At 64.3% G+C, this 14,982-nt stretch overlaps 2 protein-coding genes across 2 annotated transcripts; one reads left to right on the top strand and one right to left on the bottom strand.

The window, feature by feature from the left end:
• Window positions 1–1,798: 1,798 nt before the first annotated feature.
• Window positions 1,799–2,437, bottom strand: MNEG_7527 (hypothetical protein; the record flags this gene model as incomplete). The annotated part of the gene is made up of 1 exon (XM_014044001.1): window positions 1,799–2,437. A coding segment is annotated over one exon (639 nt), but the record flags the coding sequence as incomplete, so codon positions are not given.
• Window positions 2,438–6,102: 3,665 nt separating this feature from the next.
• On the top strand, window positions 6,103–14,936 carry MNEG_7526 (Tetratricopeptide repeat protein 21B; the record flags this gene model as incomplete). The annotated part of the gene is made up of 23 exons (XM_014044000.1): window positions 6,103–6,261; window positions 6,477–6,611; window positions 6,860–7,150; window positions 7,520–7,602; window positions 7,824–7,960; window positions 8,259–8,374; window positions 8,604–8,708; window positions 8,955–9,122; window positions 9,353–9,801; window positions 10,060–10,165; window positions 10,327–10,401; window positions 10,615–10,731; window positions 10,912–10,950; window positions 11,194–11,553; window positions 11,722–11,766; window positions 12,015–12,089; window positions 12,291–12,404; window positions 12,765–12,824; window positions 13,047–13,205; window positions 13,365–13,525; window positions 13,799–14,042; window positions 14,336–14,443; window positions 14,841–14,936. 23 exons carry the CDS (start codon window positions 6,103–6,105, stop codon window positions 14,934–14,936), a joined length of 3,402 nt encoding a protein of 1,133 aa, XP_013899454.1.
• Between the last annotated feature and the right edge of the window lie 46 nt (window positions 14,937–14,982).

Here is a 14,982-nt window from a genome sequence, read left to right as displayed (position 1 = left end):
GGTGGGGGTTTTGCATGGATAACATGAACTCATGAATGAACTGGGTCGATGTATTGATTTGTGGGGGACAGAGAGACCACAGGTAATCCAGGAGACACATATGCACCACGCAAAGCCATCAGGCGACCGGACTGCTGGACGGGATGAGTTGAAATACAGCAGACAGGATCATGGACACCACCATCAACAAGCAACCCGTTGGGCACCCCAATCGGGGAGCGTCGCAGCTCGCACCGATGACGAGGGATCCTGCGAGGCGAGGGTCAAACGTGCGGTCGACTCGCAACTCACCCTCGTCCCACCGCACGTAGTGCATGAGTGTGAGGTGCCGCAGTCGCCCCGCGGCCCCAAGAAGGGACCTCAGGTTCAGGTAGGACGACGTCGAATGGAGGTGCACCCTCACCAGCGGCGGCCACCCCGCCGCCGCCACCCCCACCCCCGCCCTCTGCTCTGCAGGCGCCCCCTCGGCCACCGCGGCGGCGGCAAGCGCCAGCTGGCGCTCTTCCTGCTGCCGCAGGGCGCAGAGGTCGAGGCTGTCGAGCGACAGCTCCGCGAGCCGCGGGCAGCTGCCGAGCAGCTGCAGCTGGGGGTGCGCCAGGATGAGCCCGGTGTGCTCGAGGCGGAGGGACGTGAGGGCTGTCAGGGCGGCGACGTGCTTGATGCAGGCGGGGGTAAGGTGCCTGCAGGCGAGGGGGGGTGGGGAGGTGCATGCGGGGTGATGCTTTAAAGACGAGGGTGTCGCAGACGGCTGGGGTGCGCCTGAATGCTGCCAAAAAAGCTGCTGGATGGCGCTGCGGGCGGCGGTAGGGGCGGACACGCACGCCGGTGTCGGCCGGACACCCATTCCTCCCCTCGCCCGCGTTATCTGACCGGCACAAGCAAACATGTCTTATGCTTGCTTATGCCCAGACCAAGGCGTGTCGAAAAGCTGCGGCATCCACACACCTGCAGCTGGTCAGGTCGAGCGCCTGCAGCCCAGAGGCCGCCGCAAACGCCTCCAAATCACTCTCGTCCAGGCTGGCAAAATTCACCTGCAGCTGAGTCAGCCGCCCCGCCGTGGCGCTTAACACCGGCCTCAGCGCGGCCCCCCAGCTGCCGCAGGGCGAGATGCAGCGCAGCTGCAGCGCGCGGAGCGCGCGCAGCGCGCCGAGCGGCGCGAGTGCTGGCGCGAGGGGCGCGGTGACGGTCATTCTCAGGTGGGTGAGTGCTGACAGAGCAGATAGGTGGCATGTGGTGATGCCGCCCGATGATGCGAGTGACAGGTCCTGTTTGGGGCGCAGGGGGTTGGGTAGGGGCGGCGCGCATGGGGGAGCGAGTGAGGGAGACAAGGGAAGGCTGCGTGGAGGGATAGAAAAACGGTCGGAGCGAACAGACTGGCAACGCAGTCCAAACCTCAAACTCTGAATCAGCAGCCCAGATCAGCAGCCCCTGACCCAGCCAAGGCACCTGCAAGCCAGAGAGCCCCCCGATCGCCATCAGCGCAGGCTCCTGGATCTGCGGCGCCCGCATCCACAGCCGCCGCAGCCGCGCCGCGCCCGGCGGCGCGAGCAGCGCCGCGACGTCCGTCACACGCGTGCCGCACGCGCCGGTGAACACCGACAGCTGCAGGGCCTGTGCCGGAGAGCGCATGGGATGCGGCTGTTTCCAATCTGCACACATGTCCACAGCTCAACACCGACCCAGCAGCAGCACGCGATGCCGACCATCAAGCTGCCAGATGCTTTGTGCTCCGCAGCGTTGACACGCATCACATGCAACAGCCAAATGTTCGGTCCCCGGCATGCGAGAAGCCACACACCTCTGGGGCGCAGCGCGCGAGCACCGCCGCCGCCCGCGCCTCCACCACGCCGCGGCGCCGCCCCCTCGTCACACGCCCCGCGCCGCCGCCGGCCCCGGCGCCGGCGGACAGCGTGCAGCTGCCCGCGAACCGGCCAGGCAGCTGCACCGACGGCTGGGGGCGCCATGTGCCCGCGGCGGCGCCGCTGCCGTCCTCGTCACTGTCGTCGTCGGCGCCCGCCCTGCTGCTGCCATCCAATGTGATTCGAACCTCTTTCAAATCCGGGAACACCTCCGACAACTGCAGCTGCCCGGCAGCTTCCAGGTCGCTTTCGTAGAGCACCATCCGCGCCACGCGTGCGTTGGCAGCCGCGCGGCCCGCACGGCTGCTGCTGCGGAGCGCGGCGCGGTCGGCTGGCAAGAGCCGGTCGAGAACGGCACGCATGACGTCTGAGGGGAGTCGCAGCAGGGGCTCGCCACCGCCGCCGCCGCCACCGCCGGCACCGCTGATTAATTGTTCCAAGGGCGCCTCCCTGCAGCATGTCAGAGATGGATCCGCGGCCACCGCTGTGGATGGCGCCGCTGTTGCATTGGGTGGTGCAAGCTTCACCACTGCCAATGGCACCGCCACTGTGTGCGGTGGCAAGCTGGAGAGCTGCATGGGTGTTGCCATTGGAAAAAAGGCGCCTTTTCTGCAGACCGCGCTTGTATAGACGAGGGGGCGGGCCCAGGCTGATTGGCAGATATGGATATGACAAGAGAAGAAGCTGATCAGATCGGCGCGTCTTGCACTTGGGAGGACGGCGTGTGCGCGGAAGAGCGTACTATACAATGTCGGGCATGGCGTGGCGCATGCCCACGCCAACAACTCACTTGCGTCACCCGAACCGAGTGTGTCGTTGCCAGGCCCTGGTCAACACATCACACGCTCGGCGCATGAAGCCTCGCCCTCGCCACTTCCGGCAACTCTCGCTCCAGCCAATCCCATCTAAATGAGCGGGGGCGCAGTTATAGCGGGAGTCGCAACGGCGGCAGCCCTTGTGGCGCAGTTGACCCCTGCAGGGCTGCTGGGGTCCAGAGCAGAGCAGCCAGCGGCCGCTACCAACACCCTGACGGATCACGACGCCGGGCCCATGGCGGGCGGGAATTCCGCGTACGCACCCGGTGCGCTGGCCAGGCGCTAGGCTGCCACGGCGGCCAAATGGCAGGTTGGCAGAAAGCCGTCCCCAAGCCCTGCCCCTCTCAAATGCGGGGGAGCGCGCCTTGAACCTCAAGCGCCGCCCACCTGAGTGGCTGCGGGCCGCGCAGCCCGAGGCAGCGTCGCAGCAGCTGACGCGCTGGATGCCTGGAACGCCCAGCCAAACGCCAAGCCGCAGCCAATCGGCGGGCTGCGGCGGCTCTGCACCATCCAAGTCCCCCCCCCTCCCGCGCATTCCGACCCCAACTGTGCCCGCCTCTGTTGGCCGGCATGAACTTTCCCTTGCTTGCACTCCTGATGAATCAGTTGAGAATCTTCGTAAAAAAAACGCCGGTCGCTGGTTCATCATTCCAACGCGCGTGCGGTGGCGTTACACGCGGGTCCTTTTGGCTCGTGAGCAGCAGCTCTCACTTTTTTTTTCGAGCTGCGGCGCGCCGCAAAACCGGGGGCGTGGGCCAGGCACGCCCACCGCCGTGGCCTGGGTTGGCCGGCGGCAGGCGCGCCCATTTAGTCGGGTGCCCGCCAGGCAATCCTAGATGGGGTGCCTTTGTGCGAATGTGACACCGTCAGATCGCCCCCGCCCGCGGCGGGCGCGCCGCCAGCAGAGTCGGTCGCCGCGCCGGCGACGAGGCGCGGGACACGCAACGACGCGCGCAACGCGCGCCGCAGGGTGACCCCCGCCGCGCCGCCCCTCGCACACGGCGCGGGGCCTCCTCAATGGTGGCCCGCGGCGTGGCGAGGGCGGCGCATCACCTCAGCGCTTGTCTTTGGGGGGAGGGCGCGACTTCGGGTCGTCCCTCCTCGCGACCGGCCTCTGCGGCTTGGGCGGCGGCGACGGGGCGGAGGGCCCCGCGCCGTCGCCCTCACGAGAAGCCTCGATGAAGGACCATACGCCTGTGAGAGGAGGTGGGGCGTGGGGCAGTCGTGAAGTCACCAAAGGGAGTCGCGATGTGGATTCGCTCGATGAAAAGGGGCGTGTGGTTAGGCGCCTGGGAACCATGTATTGCTCGCACATCACCACGTGAGGGCTTGGCCGCCGGCTGCTATGAAAGCAGGGGTGAGATGCTGGCGTTGCGCCGCGGAGGCCGCATGCGGCGCGCGTCCACCTCACCTGTGCCCTTGAATTTCTTCTTCAGGCCGAAAGCGTAACCCAGGCCATCAATCCTAGAGGCGGAGGCGATTAAGAGCGCATGCGTTGGGTGCGGTCGGGTCAGAGGGCGGCCAGCAGAACAAAGTTCATTGCGTGGGGTGGGGCGAGTGCTTTCTGCGCGAAGCAAGCAGGCGGGGTGTGGCCGTGCCGGCCAGCGGCGAGCATGCAAGATGCAACCGTGACTCACGTGCTCTTGATGGTTCAGTAAATCGGCATGGCGGCGACCTAGAGATGGGCGGCAGCGCGAAGTGGAGGTAGTGGCAGCGCGGATCAGATCACACGCGCAACGCCAGTAGTTGCGCCTGCATTGCTGCGACTCGGCTGCCCCCTTGCCTTGATAGTGTACTCGTGCGCTCAGCGCACCAGCCTGTGTAATCATCAGGCATGATTGCTGCTGCACTTAAGGCGGCGCGCAAGCGCGAAAGGGTGGTGGCGCCGACGCTCCCCCTCCGGGAAATGACGGTGACGACCCCTTACACGCCTTGCAAGTAAACATATACATGAAAACGTCGTGGGGCATCCCATTGCGTGCTCAAGCTCCCCCACGCGAGTTGCGCACCTCGCTTCGAGCCGCAGCTGTAGTAGCAGGCGTGGATGCGCTTTGATTGGAATAATTGCTGAATAAAACTGACGAGATCAGCCGGCGGTGCATCCCTTCAACCCACGCACCAGCAGCATCAATGCCAGTCACCCGCCTGGCGTCCCTCAGCCCGTCAGTGGTGTCGTTTCAGGTGAGACCCCACTGTCAGCCTGCCACTATCATCGTAGGTGCTACTTGGACGCGTACAGGTAATATACCGCCAGTTCTTGAATTGAAGGGCCAGCAGCTTGGGCAGCAGGTCGTTTGCTGGCCGCAGCGAGGCGCTCCCACCCTGGGCAGTGCTGTAGTGCAAACCCCGTTGACGCTGCGCTTGCCTGCCGCCGTCGTGTCCAAGTACGTGGAGTAGCCCCAGGCACGCCCCCCTCCCCTGACAACGCCCCCAGCAGGGCTGCGGCTAGGTGCAACAGCTGGCACCTGGCACCTAAGGGGGGGGGTCGCAGAGGCTCAGGACGCGCAGATTCACAAGCATGTGCTGGTGTAAAGGATGGAGCCCCGGGCGGGCCTCTCACTCAAAAAGTGGTACTACTGTCCTGGGGCGGGGCCTTGCACACAAAGGTTGACGTGTGCGGTTGGCTGCATCACTCGAAGCAGGAGGATCGGCGGCCTTCAACAAGCACAAATCACCATCATCAAGGGGTCAGGAGGTCTAAGATAACGCGTTGAGTCACAGGCAACCAGCAGGCATCCACGCTAGCGGCTGGCATAGGCCAAGGCTTCGCGGCGTTCCTGGATGGAGGCGGGTGCAGCCACTTTGCGGCATACTCTACATTGTGTGGGGGGTTTGTGTGCCACAAAAACCCAGCGGCATGCCGACCTTGCCGCCGTGGCTCCATGAGCTGTCTTGCATTCTGCAACGACTAGCCAAGCAAATGGGCGTGACCCATTGGTGGTAGCTGCCGCACGCGGCGTCGCCCGTCAGCTCAAGCGTTGCACATTGCCATTGAGTGCGAATCAGTGTGTCCGCATGAATGGCAGGGCAACAGGCGGGGATCTTGCCGTGGCGCTGCGGGCTCTGCGCACAGTGACAATGGGGAGCCCTGGATGTCGGCGGCAGGGGCTGCGCAGGCCGTGAGGCGCGAGTAGCCGCAGTCCGATTTGTTGGTGCCGCGCAGCACGCGCAGTCGCGCGCCCTGAATTCGTCCCACGCAGGGAAGCGTTGCGAAGGAATCAGAGTGGATATATTCACTGCTCAATTTTGTATATACTTGAGGCTGGAGGACGGTGAACGGGGTTCATATCACGACGTCCCAGCTTGGATCTGGGGCCTGGCAGCGAGCTTCCTGCAGCGCGCAATAAGCTTGAGACGCCATGATTACATCGCACTTGTCATCTTGATCATATCATACAATATCACAGATCATCAGGGTCAAAGCGATCATGGACCAGCGAGTTGCGGCCTTCGTGCATTACTACGCCCGTGAGGGGCAAGTGAATCACGTTCAGACCGTATGCAACGAAGTCCTGAAGCGACGCGCCAGCCCGGTGCTGCAGCTGTGGCGCGCATATGGCCTTTTGGAGGGCGGCGCAACTGCGGAGGTACGCGCACCTTCGCTGCAAGCACAACACCCGCGGTTGTGCGGCTGCTAACAGCCATGATCGGCACACATGTAGTTCAACCGCAGTGAACCGCTGATACATGCTAGCCACCCTGCAGCGTTCCAATCGCCAGTCGCCCGGGCTCCCGTCTTGCATCATACGTGCTGACGCATGGTCGCGCCCAACTTTGCATGCACGTGCGTTGGCCCATGCAGGCCATGCGGGAGCTGTCGGAGCTGCAGCTGGACCCCGTCGCCGGCGCCGCGGCAACGGCGGCGCTGCTGCATGCGCACGAGGCTTCCAAGCATCCGGACCACGCCACGGCGGAGGCGCTGCGGGCGCAGCTGGACGTAAGCTCTTTGGCCTCGGGCACCCTTCGCATGTGGTTGTATTGTTATGCATGGGCGACTTCACATTATCGGGTTTCGCCGAGAGCATGGATGTATGGGAATCTGCAACCACGGTCTTGGACATTTGCAAAGGCCTCACTGCGGTTGTCTTGGGCGGATGTATGTGCTGGAGATGGTTGCTGACATGCTGTTCCTATCCAGCCTCAACGATTGTGGCGCGTTCATCTACTGCATGCCTCCAATCGCAGACTGAAGAGCAAACGGTGGAAGGCGAGGCGGCCCTCCAGCTGGCCGCTCTGCTGTCCCACACCCACAGCTTCGAGCGTGCCCGCGGCATCCTCGAGCGATGCCTCTTGGACTCCCAGCTGCAGCAGACGCAGGCCGCCCCCGGGCCGCTGCTGCGGCAGCGGGCGCTGCTGGGGTGGGTCGTGCTGGGGCAGCAGCTGGCGGAGGCTGTCGCGGACCGGGACTCAGCAGAGGTTGCAGCGGCGGGCGGCATGTTTGAGGCAGTTCTGGCCGGCGACCCTGGAGATCTTGAGGTGTGTGCATGCTCTGACGCGTGCGCTTGGCTCTCATGATGGTCATGAAGCTGGTCATTATGCTGCTGCTGCTGCTGCTGCTGCTGCTGCTGCCACCGCCGCTGCTGCTGCTGCCGCCGCCGCCGCTGCTGCTGCTGCTGCTGCTGCTGCCGCTGCTGCTGCTGCTGCTGCTGCTGCTGCTGCTGCTGCTGCTGCTGCTGCTGCTGTGTCGTCAGAAGAGAACGTCGCAGAAATGGCAGGCTCATTGTCGACTTCAGCACTGCTGGAGGCCCAAATAGCATGTGCCCGCGAGGTTTTGGGCAAATCTGCAGACTCCTGCTGCTAGTCGTTTGCCACACACTCTCTCAACGTTCGGACCCACCCCCACAGGCACTGCTGGGCAAGGCGCGCGTCTTAGAGGCGCAGGCGCAGCTGCAGGCGGCCGCAGACCAGGCGGGGGAGCTGGCGGTCAGGTGCGCGTCGCGTGGGCAAGCAGGCTGGATGATGGCTGCCGGGTCTTGGCAGCAGTGGGCATGTACATCCAGCTAGCAACGCTTCCATCGGTGCCTGACAGCTCAACCATGAATGCTGCGAGCCCCTGGGACAGCGTGCACTCACGGCAGCACCAGGGTGGGCCATCAACAGCCCCAGTGCATTTGCGCGTAACCGGGCGGTAACCATTCATCCCGTGCAGGTATCCCTGGTTTGTGCCCGGCCTCATAGAGCGCTGCCGGTTGCTGCTCGCAGCCGGCGACTGGGAGGGCGCGTCAGGCGCGGCCGGGGCACTGCTGGCGGCGGACGGCAGCAACGTGCTAGGCCTGGCGGTGACGGGTGCGCTTCTGTGTAAGCGAGGGAGACAGCGACAAGAGAGGGCACTTGGTAGTGTGATGGCGGCGCAGGGGCGCTGATATTCTTACAATAGGAGGAGTGTACCGGCTGCATGCGGATGGGTAACATCCAAGTCAGCCAACTCAGCCAAGCACATCAGGCTCGGGCCGCCGTTGGAGCGCCCGCACGACGGAGGGGCGCTGCAGAGTTGATGTTCATTCGGTGCAATGAGGTTGGGATGACAGGGAAGCGAGAGCGAGCTTCCCCCCTTCCGCCGACGTACTGCCCCCCTCACCTGCAGCCTTGCACGCCCTGGTGCGCGAGGGCAACGCGCGCGCCGCGGCGCGCCACCTGGAGGATCTCGCCGCCGCGGCTGCCAAGGAGGAGCCGCGCAACGCGCGCGTGGCGTTCGGCCTGGTGGGTGCGCAGCAGCAGCCAGAGCCAACTCGTCTCCCAACCAGCAGTCTGCGCAGCACCTGCAGCGCCCTTTCTGCCTTTTGGTTTGGCCGAGCTTGGGGTGTTCTCAGGTGGTCACGCTGTGGCCAGCGTGGCGTGTGGTAATGCGCCACACAACAGCAAACACGTAGTGCGCCTGCGTGTCGCCTGCGAGCGTGCCGCCCTCTCAACCCGAACCAACCCCGCGCAGGCGGGCACGTTTGCGCGCCTGGTGGCGCCCGACGCGGGGATGCTGGCGACCACGCTGGGGATGGCGCAGCGCGCGGCTGAGCTGGCCCCGAACGACGCGGATTACGTGAGAGAGCTCGGGCGTGGCTTGCGATCGGTTCGCAGAGGCTTTGACGACACCCCCCACAGGATGGGGTGTGTAGGGGGACGCTTGGGGGAGGGGGAGTTGCGTGGTGACGGCAGGCTCATGCTGCTGCGACGTCATGCGGACACAGCAGCCACTGGCGCAACGTGAGCACAGGAAAAAGAGCACTTACTCCCCTGACACCCTTCAATTGTGGATGATAACCCGCCCCGTGACTAAACACCGCAGATCGCTGAGCTCGGCCACCAGAAGCTGCTGCTTGAGCAGCTGCCTGCCGCCGCTTTCCACTTTGAGGCGGCGCAGCACCTGGACCCGCTCTGCGCGCCCGCCGCGGTGGGGCTGGCCGAGTGCCTGGTGGCGCAGGGGAAGCTGGAGGAAGCTGAGCAGCAGCTGCAGGTGCCCTCGATCGCTGGGATCGCCCGTTGCAAGCAACCCAAGCGTACAGCTGTGCCTGAGCGCCCCCGTTGCAAGGAGGCGCGATGGGATGAACAATTGATATTCCTCGTCTCAATTGCAGGCGCCGCAGCTACCTTGCATAAGCCGCACATAGCCTGAGAAAATCCACATCATCCCTTCCATTATAGTGAGCTTTCACCTCCCAAAACCCCACCCCACAACTGCCGCAGCTCCTCCCAGACGTCCTGGCAGCTGCCCGCCCCGGCGCTGCCGGTCCCAGCAATACTAGGGACGACCTTGGGCAAACAGTGGCACTGCCCACCCGCGCGCTCGTCCCCTCGCCGCCCCTGTCCCCCGGCGCCGGCGGCGGCGCTGGCACTGGCGGCGCGGCGGGCGGCGGCGATGGCGGGAGGAGGGAAGACAAGGTGGCAGATATTGCGTACCTGCGGGGCCGCCTGGCGTGGGCCAAGGGGGCGAGGGGCGAGGCGATGGCGCTGCTAGAGCGGTCGGTGCAGCTGCAGCTGGCGGAAGCCGAGGAGGCGCCGCTGGGGCTGGAGCAGTTTGCCGCGCTAGACGCGGCGCGCGCGCTGGGGGTGGTGCGGCTGATGCTGGGCGCGCAGGGGGCGGACCCGCGGCAGAGCGGGGAGGCGCCTTCGCCGGCTGTTGGTAAAAGCATCAGGTAGGGTGGTTGAAGGTTCCGGGTTTGAAGGGGGTGTACATTGGGAACCCAATACAACACGTTCAGCGCTTTCCTGGCGGGTGGGGGTCCCTGGTGCAGCGTGTGGTTTGGGCAGGGCCAGTGTTGCCTTGCAGGACGCTGTCAGCCTGCTACCCTCCTCAAGCCCTGGTTGTGCCGACATGTGCCAAAGTTCTGAGTCGAGCTCCGGATTTTAGGGCACCGGCCCCACACCACAAAAACAATCGTGGACCGCTGCAGGATACTGGAGACCCTGGGGCGCTACACCGGGCAGCTGCCCGAGGCGCAGCTGCTGTACGCGCGCGCCCTCTACCTCAACGGCAGCCTTGAGGCGGCTGCACGAAAGGTGCGTGCGTTCTGGGAGCTGTCACCCCCCCCCCAGGCTGGCACCATCGGCCTCATCGGCCTCTCTACTACACAACAATGGTTTTTCACAGCATGTGATGCTGGACATATATCCGCACGTTGCCTGCACTCCCTCAAGAATCTCTACCCCATTTTATGCAGGTGGCGGACGTGCTGCGCGGCAGCCCAGAGGAGGCGGCGCCCCACCTGCTGGCCGTATCCATCTACGTGCGCCAGGTCAGCACCCCCAGCGGCCCGGGGCTGGATCAGAGGCCTTTTCAGTGCTGAGGGCTCGTCGCGTGCTGATTGTGTCACGGTTGCTGGCAGGTTTGCCAAATTGTTTTGCTGATTTTGTCCCTTCGGCTCCCCTTGGACACAACGGGTCCTGGTGCAACGGAAATAGTATTGACCAACATCATGTACCACCCACCCCTACCCGGCCCTCCGCAGGGCCGCGCAGCAGAGGCGATGAGCACGCTCGAGTCGGCTGTGGCGGTCAACTTTGGAATCAGGGAGGCGCCCCTCTACCACATTGTGCACGCGCAGGCGCGTTTCATGCGGTTAGAGGTGTACTATATCATCGTTGATCTTGCTGCGTGTGTCGCAGATGTCACGCAAGCAGGACGCGCTGGCAACCGTGGCAACCATTCCAAGGCAGCATAAGCTTTTCATCCCTTGTATTTGAACGCTGTGAAGTGTCCAGGCCCTCGTGCCTCTCCCTGCCGCGGCGCCCACGTATAAACGCAGGTGCTCATGGCCAATGAGCGACTAGAGGAGGCAAAAAAGGTGCGCGCAGCTGCCGGCGTGCGTCGTGCCTGCAGCCTTGCCTGGAGCGGGTGCGCACGAGAGCCTGGGCTTGCGCTGTTGTTTCAGGGCCCGTGCCCCGGCAAGTCATGAGAGACCACAAAGAAATTGTTTTTTGCATTGAACGCAAAACCCCCTATTTTCCCCCTGGTCAAGCATTCAGACAGCACCTTCTCATGTGGCGTTCTCCAAGAGCCCTAATGCTGGTGACCTACCATCCTTCAGGTTCTGGAGTCAGCCATGGCTGCGCCTGGCATCAGGTCGGCCCTGAGCATGGACCAGCGGGAGCGGCTGTCGAAGCGGGGCCTCCAGCCGAGCAGCCACGAGCGCGCCAGCGTCTTCCTGCTGCTGGCGGAGGTGCACCAGAAATTGTGGGCGCAGCGGCAGCAGCGGGAGCAGCAGCAGCAGCTGCACAAGGAGGCGGAGGCAGTGGCGGCGGGACCCGGCCAGAAACAGGGGGGCGTCGTTGGAAAGAAGCAAGAGGCATCGCCACCGGTGACGTCAGCGGCCATGCAGCAGCCCCGGCTGGAGTTCCAGGCCGGCGGGGCCAAGACGGCAGCAGGAGAGTGCCCAGAAGCCAGAAAGGTGAAATTGACATGTGATGTGTGGGCGGGTCGGCAAAGAACGCTCGCGATCGGCGACCCTGGCGAGGGGCGCTGCCTGTACCCTCATCACGCCTGAAGTGCCATGATACCCGAAAACCACTTCGAATAATCTCTTTGCCCCCCCCCCCTGTTTTGCCCCGCGCCGCAGCTGCTGTCCGAGGCGGTCAAAGTATTCGCAGGGACAAGCGAGGAGGTGGGCGGGGCGCCGCGCCACTGCTTGAGCACCAGCGTGCATGCCGCTGCCTGCTGTGCAGAGCGCTTTTCTGCAGGGAACGGTTGCAAGCAGACCCTCCAGCCCATGCAGTGCTGCGGCAGGGAGGGTGCTGAGCCTGACAGGTGTGTCGCCTGTGTAGCAGCAAAACGGATTCCAGATCAAGTCATAAGATGGGCAGGTGTGGGTGACTTACGTAGAGGGAAGCCCCAAACAACCGACAAATGCAGGTGCGTGTCACCTTGGCAGACTGTGAAATGGCTATTGCCCGCGGCGATGTGAAGGGAGTGCTGCAGCGCCTGCAGGTGAGGCGCACCGCATACGCATGCATGCCAGGCAGCAAGCATAAAAATGCCAACTGCAATGTCACAATGTCTCCTGCGTGCTCTATGCTGCAAAATCATATGCACCTGCTCACCTGTGCTGCAGTTGGCGTCCCAAGCCAATTTCGCAATCCCCCAAACACACACTCTCGTGCGGCATGCCACACCCACGCGCTCCGGCAGTCCATACCTGCGTCTTCGCCGCACTACGCGCGAGCCAGAATGGCGCAGGCGGGCGTGCAGCTGAAGCACAGGCGGGACAGGGCCGCCTACATCGCCTGCTATCTGGACCTCGTGGTGAGAGCGGCGTAGGGTTTGGTTTTGGTTTAGGGGTTAGAGTCAACGGCGGTCGGGGTCTTGAAGAAGGGTCAGCTGCACTTTGGTGCTTCAGGGAGCCCCAGTGTGCAGGCGGTGCACGCATCTGTTTTGTGAGTGACCCTGCCGTCCCAGCTTGTGATGAGGCGTTGTGCCTGCTTGACAAGGATGAGCCTCCTGCAGCAAAGCCGCCCTCCTCAATCCAACCTTGTTTGAAGATTATGCTTACGCACATGCGTGCGCGCATGCACACACACACACACACATATGCACGCACGCACGCACGCACGCACGCGCGCACGCACGCACACACACATGCGTGCCACTCACCACCCCCCCCAGGACAAATCCCCTGACTATGACGGCTACTGCATGCTGGGAGATGCATTCCTGGCCATCCAGGTGACCTTCAGCCTTCCAGATGACTCGTCCCTCCCCACCAGATACCCCAACCCACTGACAGCAAAGCCAGACCAACAAATGTCAGCGTCCTTGGTGTGCGCAGAGGTGGTTGGAACCCCTCCCACAACATCCTCTTGCTTTCCTGCCAGACACATCAGGGGCACCCTTCACCATCGCGAGCTTTGCCAATGGCAAGGTCCGGGGTTACGTCCATCCTCGCAGGAGCCCGGAAAAGCCGTGCGCGCGTTTGAATCTGCCCTGGAGCTGTCGCCCAAGGACGCCCAGCTGGCGCTCAGGATCGGCGCCGCGCTCGTGACGGCGCACGACTACGGCCGGGCGGTCGATTACTACAACCGTGCCGTCAGGAATGACCCCTCAAAGGTAGGGAATTCACGCACAGGTTGAGCCGCTGCCTGTCTTTTGGAAGTGAGGGGTATTGTCTGCCTGTGCACCTGCTTGTGCTGCTTCAGGCAACGCCGGGGAGGACTTCTTCGCTTTTTCCAACAGGTGCGCCCCTGACGTTCCCTCTGGCTCGTGCAGGTGTCCTCCCAGCATGCCCTGGCCGCGCTGCTGATCCGCCTGCGGCAGCTGCCGCAGGCGCGGGCGGTGCTTGACCGCTGCATGGAGCGCCTGCACCCCAGCGACGGCTCGGCCGGGGCCGGGCGGGGCACCACGGAGGCGCTCGCGTTGGAAGCCGAGACGTGAGTGCTCTTCGTTGCCACATCAGTTTCGACATCTGGCAGCCCGTGCCTGCCTGCGCAGTGTTGGCTGTGGGGTTGTGGACGGCTCGCGTGGCTCCCACCCTCCGACGTGCTCCCTGATGGGTGGTCATATGTGTGTGCCCAGGGTGATGATGAACTGCAGCGGCATTCATCTGCCACACAGTCAGTCAATGAGGGGGGAGTATCACGGCCGTTGCACTTGGAGCCCAACAACAACGCCTGGTACCGGAACCACCACCATCATCCCTCCAGGCTGCTCCTCCTCGCGCGGCTGCACGCAGCCGCCCACGAGTCAGCGGAGTATGAGTCATGCCAGCGCCGCGCCATCGACGCGCAGCGCCTGCTGCTGGACCGCCTCAGGGCGGAGTGCGGCGGGGGAGGAGGAGGCGGCGGCGGCGGCGCGGGGGACGCCGCGGTGGCGGCGGCGCGGGGGCGGCTTGTTGAGCTGTGGGCGGCGCTGGCGGAGCACCACGCCAGGGCGCGACACCTCGAGAAGGTGCGGGGGGTTGGGTCAGCTGCTCGCATGGCTGTCGCCGGCGCCCGCGCTGGGTGGCATAGGGATCGACGCTGTTGTAACCCTGTGCAGGGGCCTGCGCTGAAAGTTGCAAGTCACCCCTTGCAACGCCATTTTCTCCATAAGCAAACCTCCCCATCACGAAACATGTGTCATGCTCAGCGGGCGGGTCCACGGACCCTCGCCTCAAGCCCAACCGCTCTCAGCCAAAATAGGGTTTAGGGTTCGACCTCAACCCTAAAGCCTAATCTCCAGCAGCCCGACCATCCCCTCAGGCCCGAGAGGCCCACCAGGAGGTCCTGGCCGTCAGCCCGGCCCACAGCCCCAGCCTGCTGGCGCTCGCCAGGATCGCGCTCGCCCTGGGGGACGTGGACGGCTGCCAGGTGGGGGGGCGCGGGTTGGAGGACGGGCCCTGCGCGTGCATGTCGGGTCTGTGTTTGGGTCGGGTCAACATGGATATACAAAGGTCAACTGTTGGGCACGGAAGAGAGAGGGTGTGTCCTGATGCGCCGTGCGCATGCATTGCAATGCCCAAGCACACACACCGAGTGTGTGTGCATATGTGTCATCGACCAGAGAAAGCAGGCATCAGCGCGAGGTTAAGCGGACGTGCGTCAGAGGCACGAGGGGCTGAATACCAACCCCGCTGACGCCCGGGCCAGCAGGCTGCACCTGCCTCTCTGCGCCACACTCCCTGCGCCACTCGCTCCTCAAGCAACCGGAACTCCCTGTTGATCCGACCAGCGCAAACACGGTCAACCGCACTCACGCCACCCCCAGGCCCAGTGTGTGGCTCTGCTGCGGTCTGACCCCGACAATGAGGACGCGGCCTCCATGCTGGCTGAGATCATGTTCCACCAGGTGGGGCTTAGGTGATGGGGGTGGCTCATGGAGAAGTTTGGGAAGGGGGTGCATGAAGGTG

The sequence above is a fragment of the Monoraphidium neglectum genome (assembly GCF_000611645.1).
Source record: "Monoraphidium neglectum strain SAG 48.87 unplaced genomic scaffold scaffold01339, whole genome shotgun sequence".
NCBI classification, from domain to species: domain Eukaryota; kingdom Viridiplantae; phylum Chlorophyta; class Chlorophyceae; order Sphaeropleales; family Selenastraceae; genus Monoraphidium; species Monoraphidium neglectum.
The sequence above is the reverse complement of the archived record's forward strand: the minus strand, read 5'-3'. Positions and strand labels throughout refer to the sequence as shown.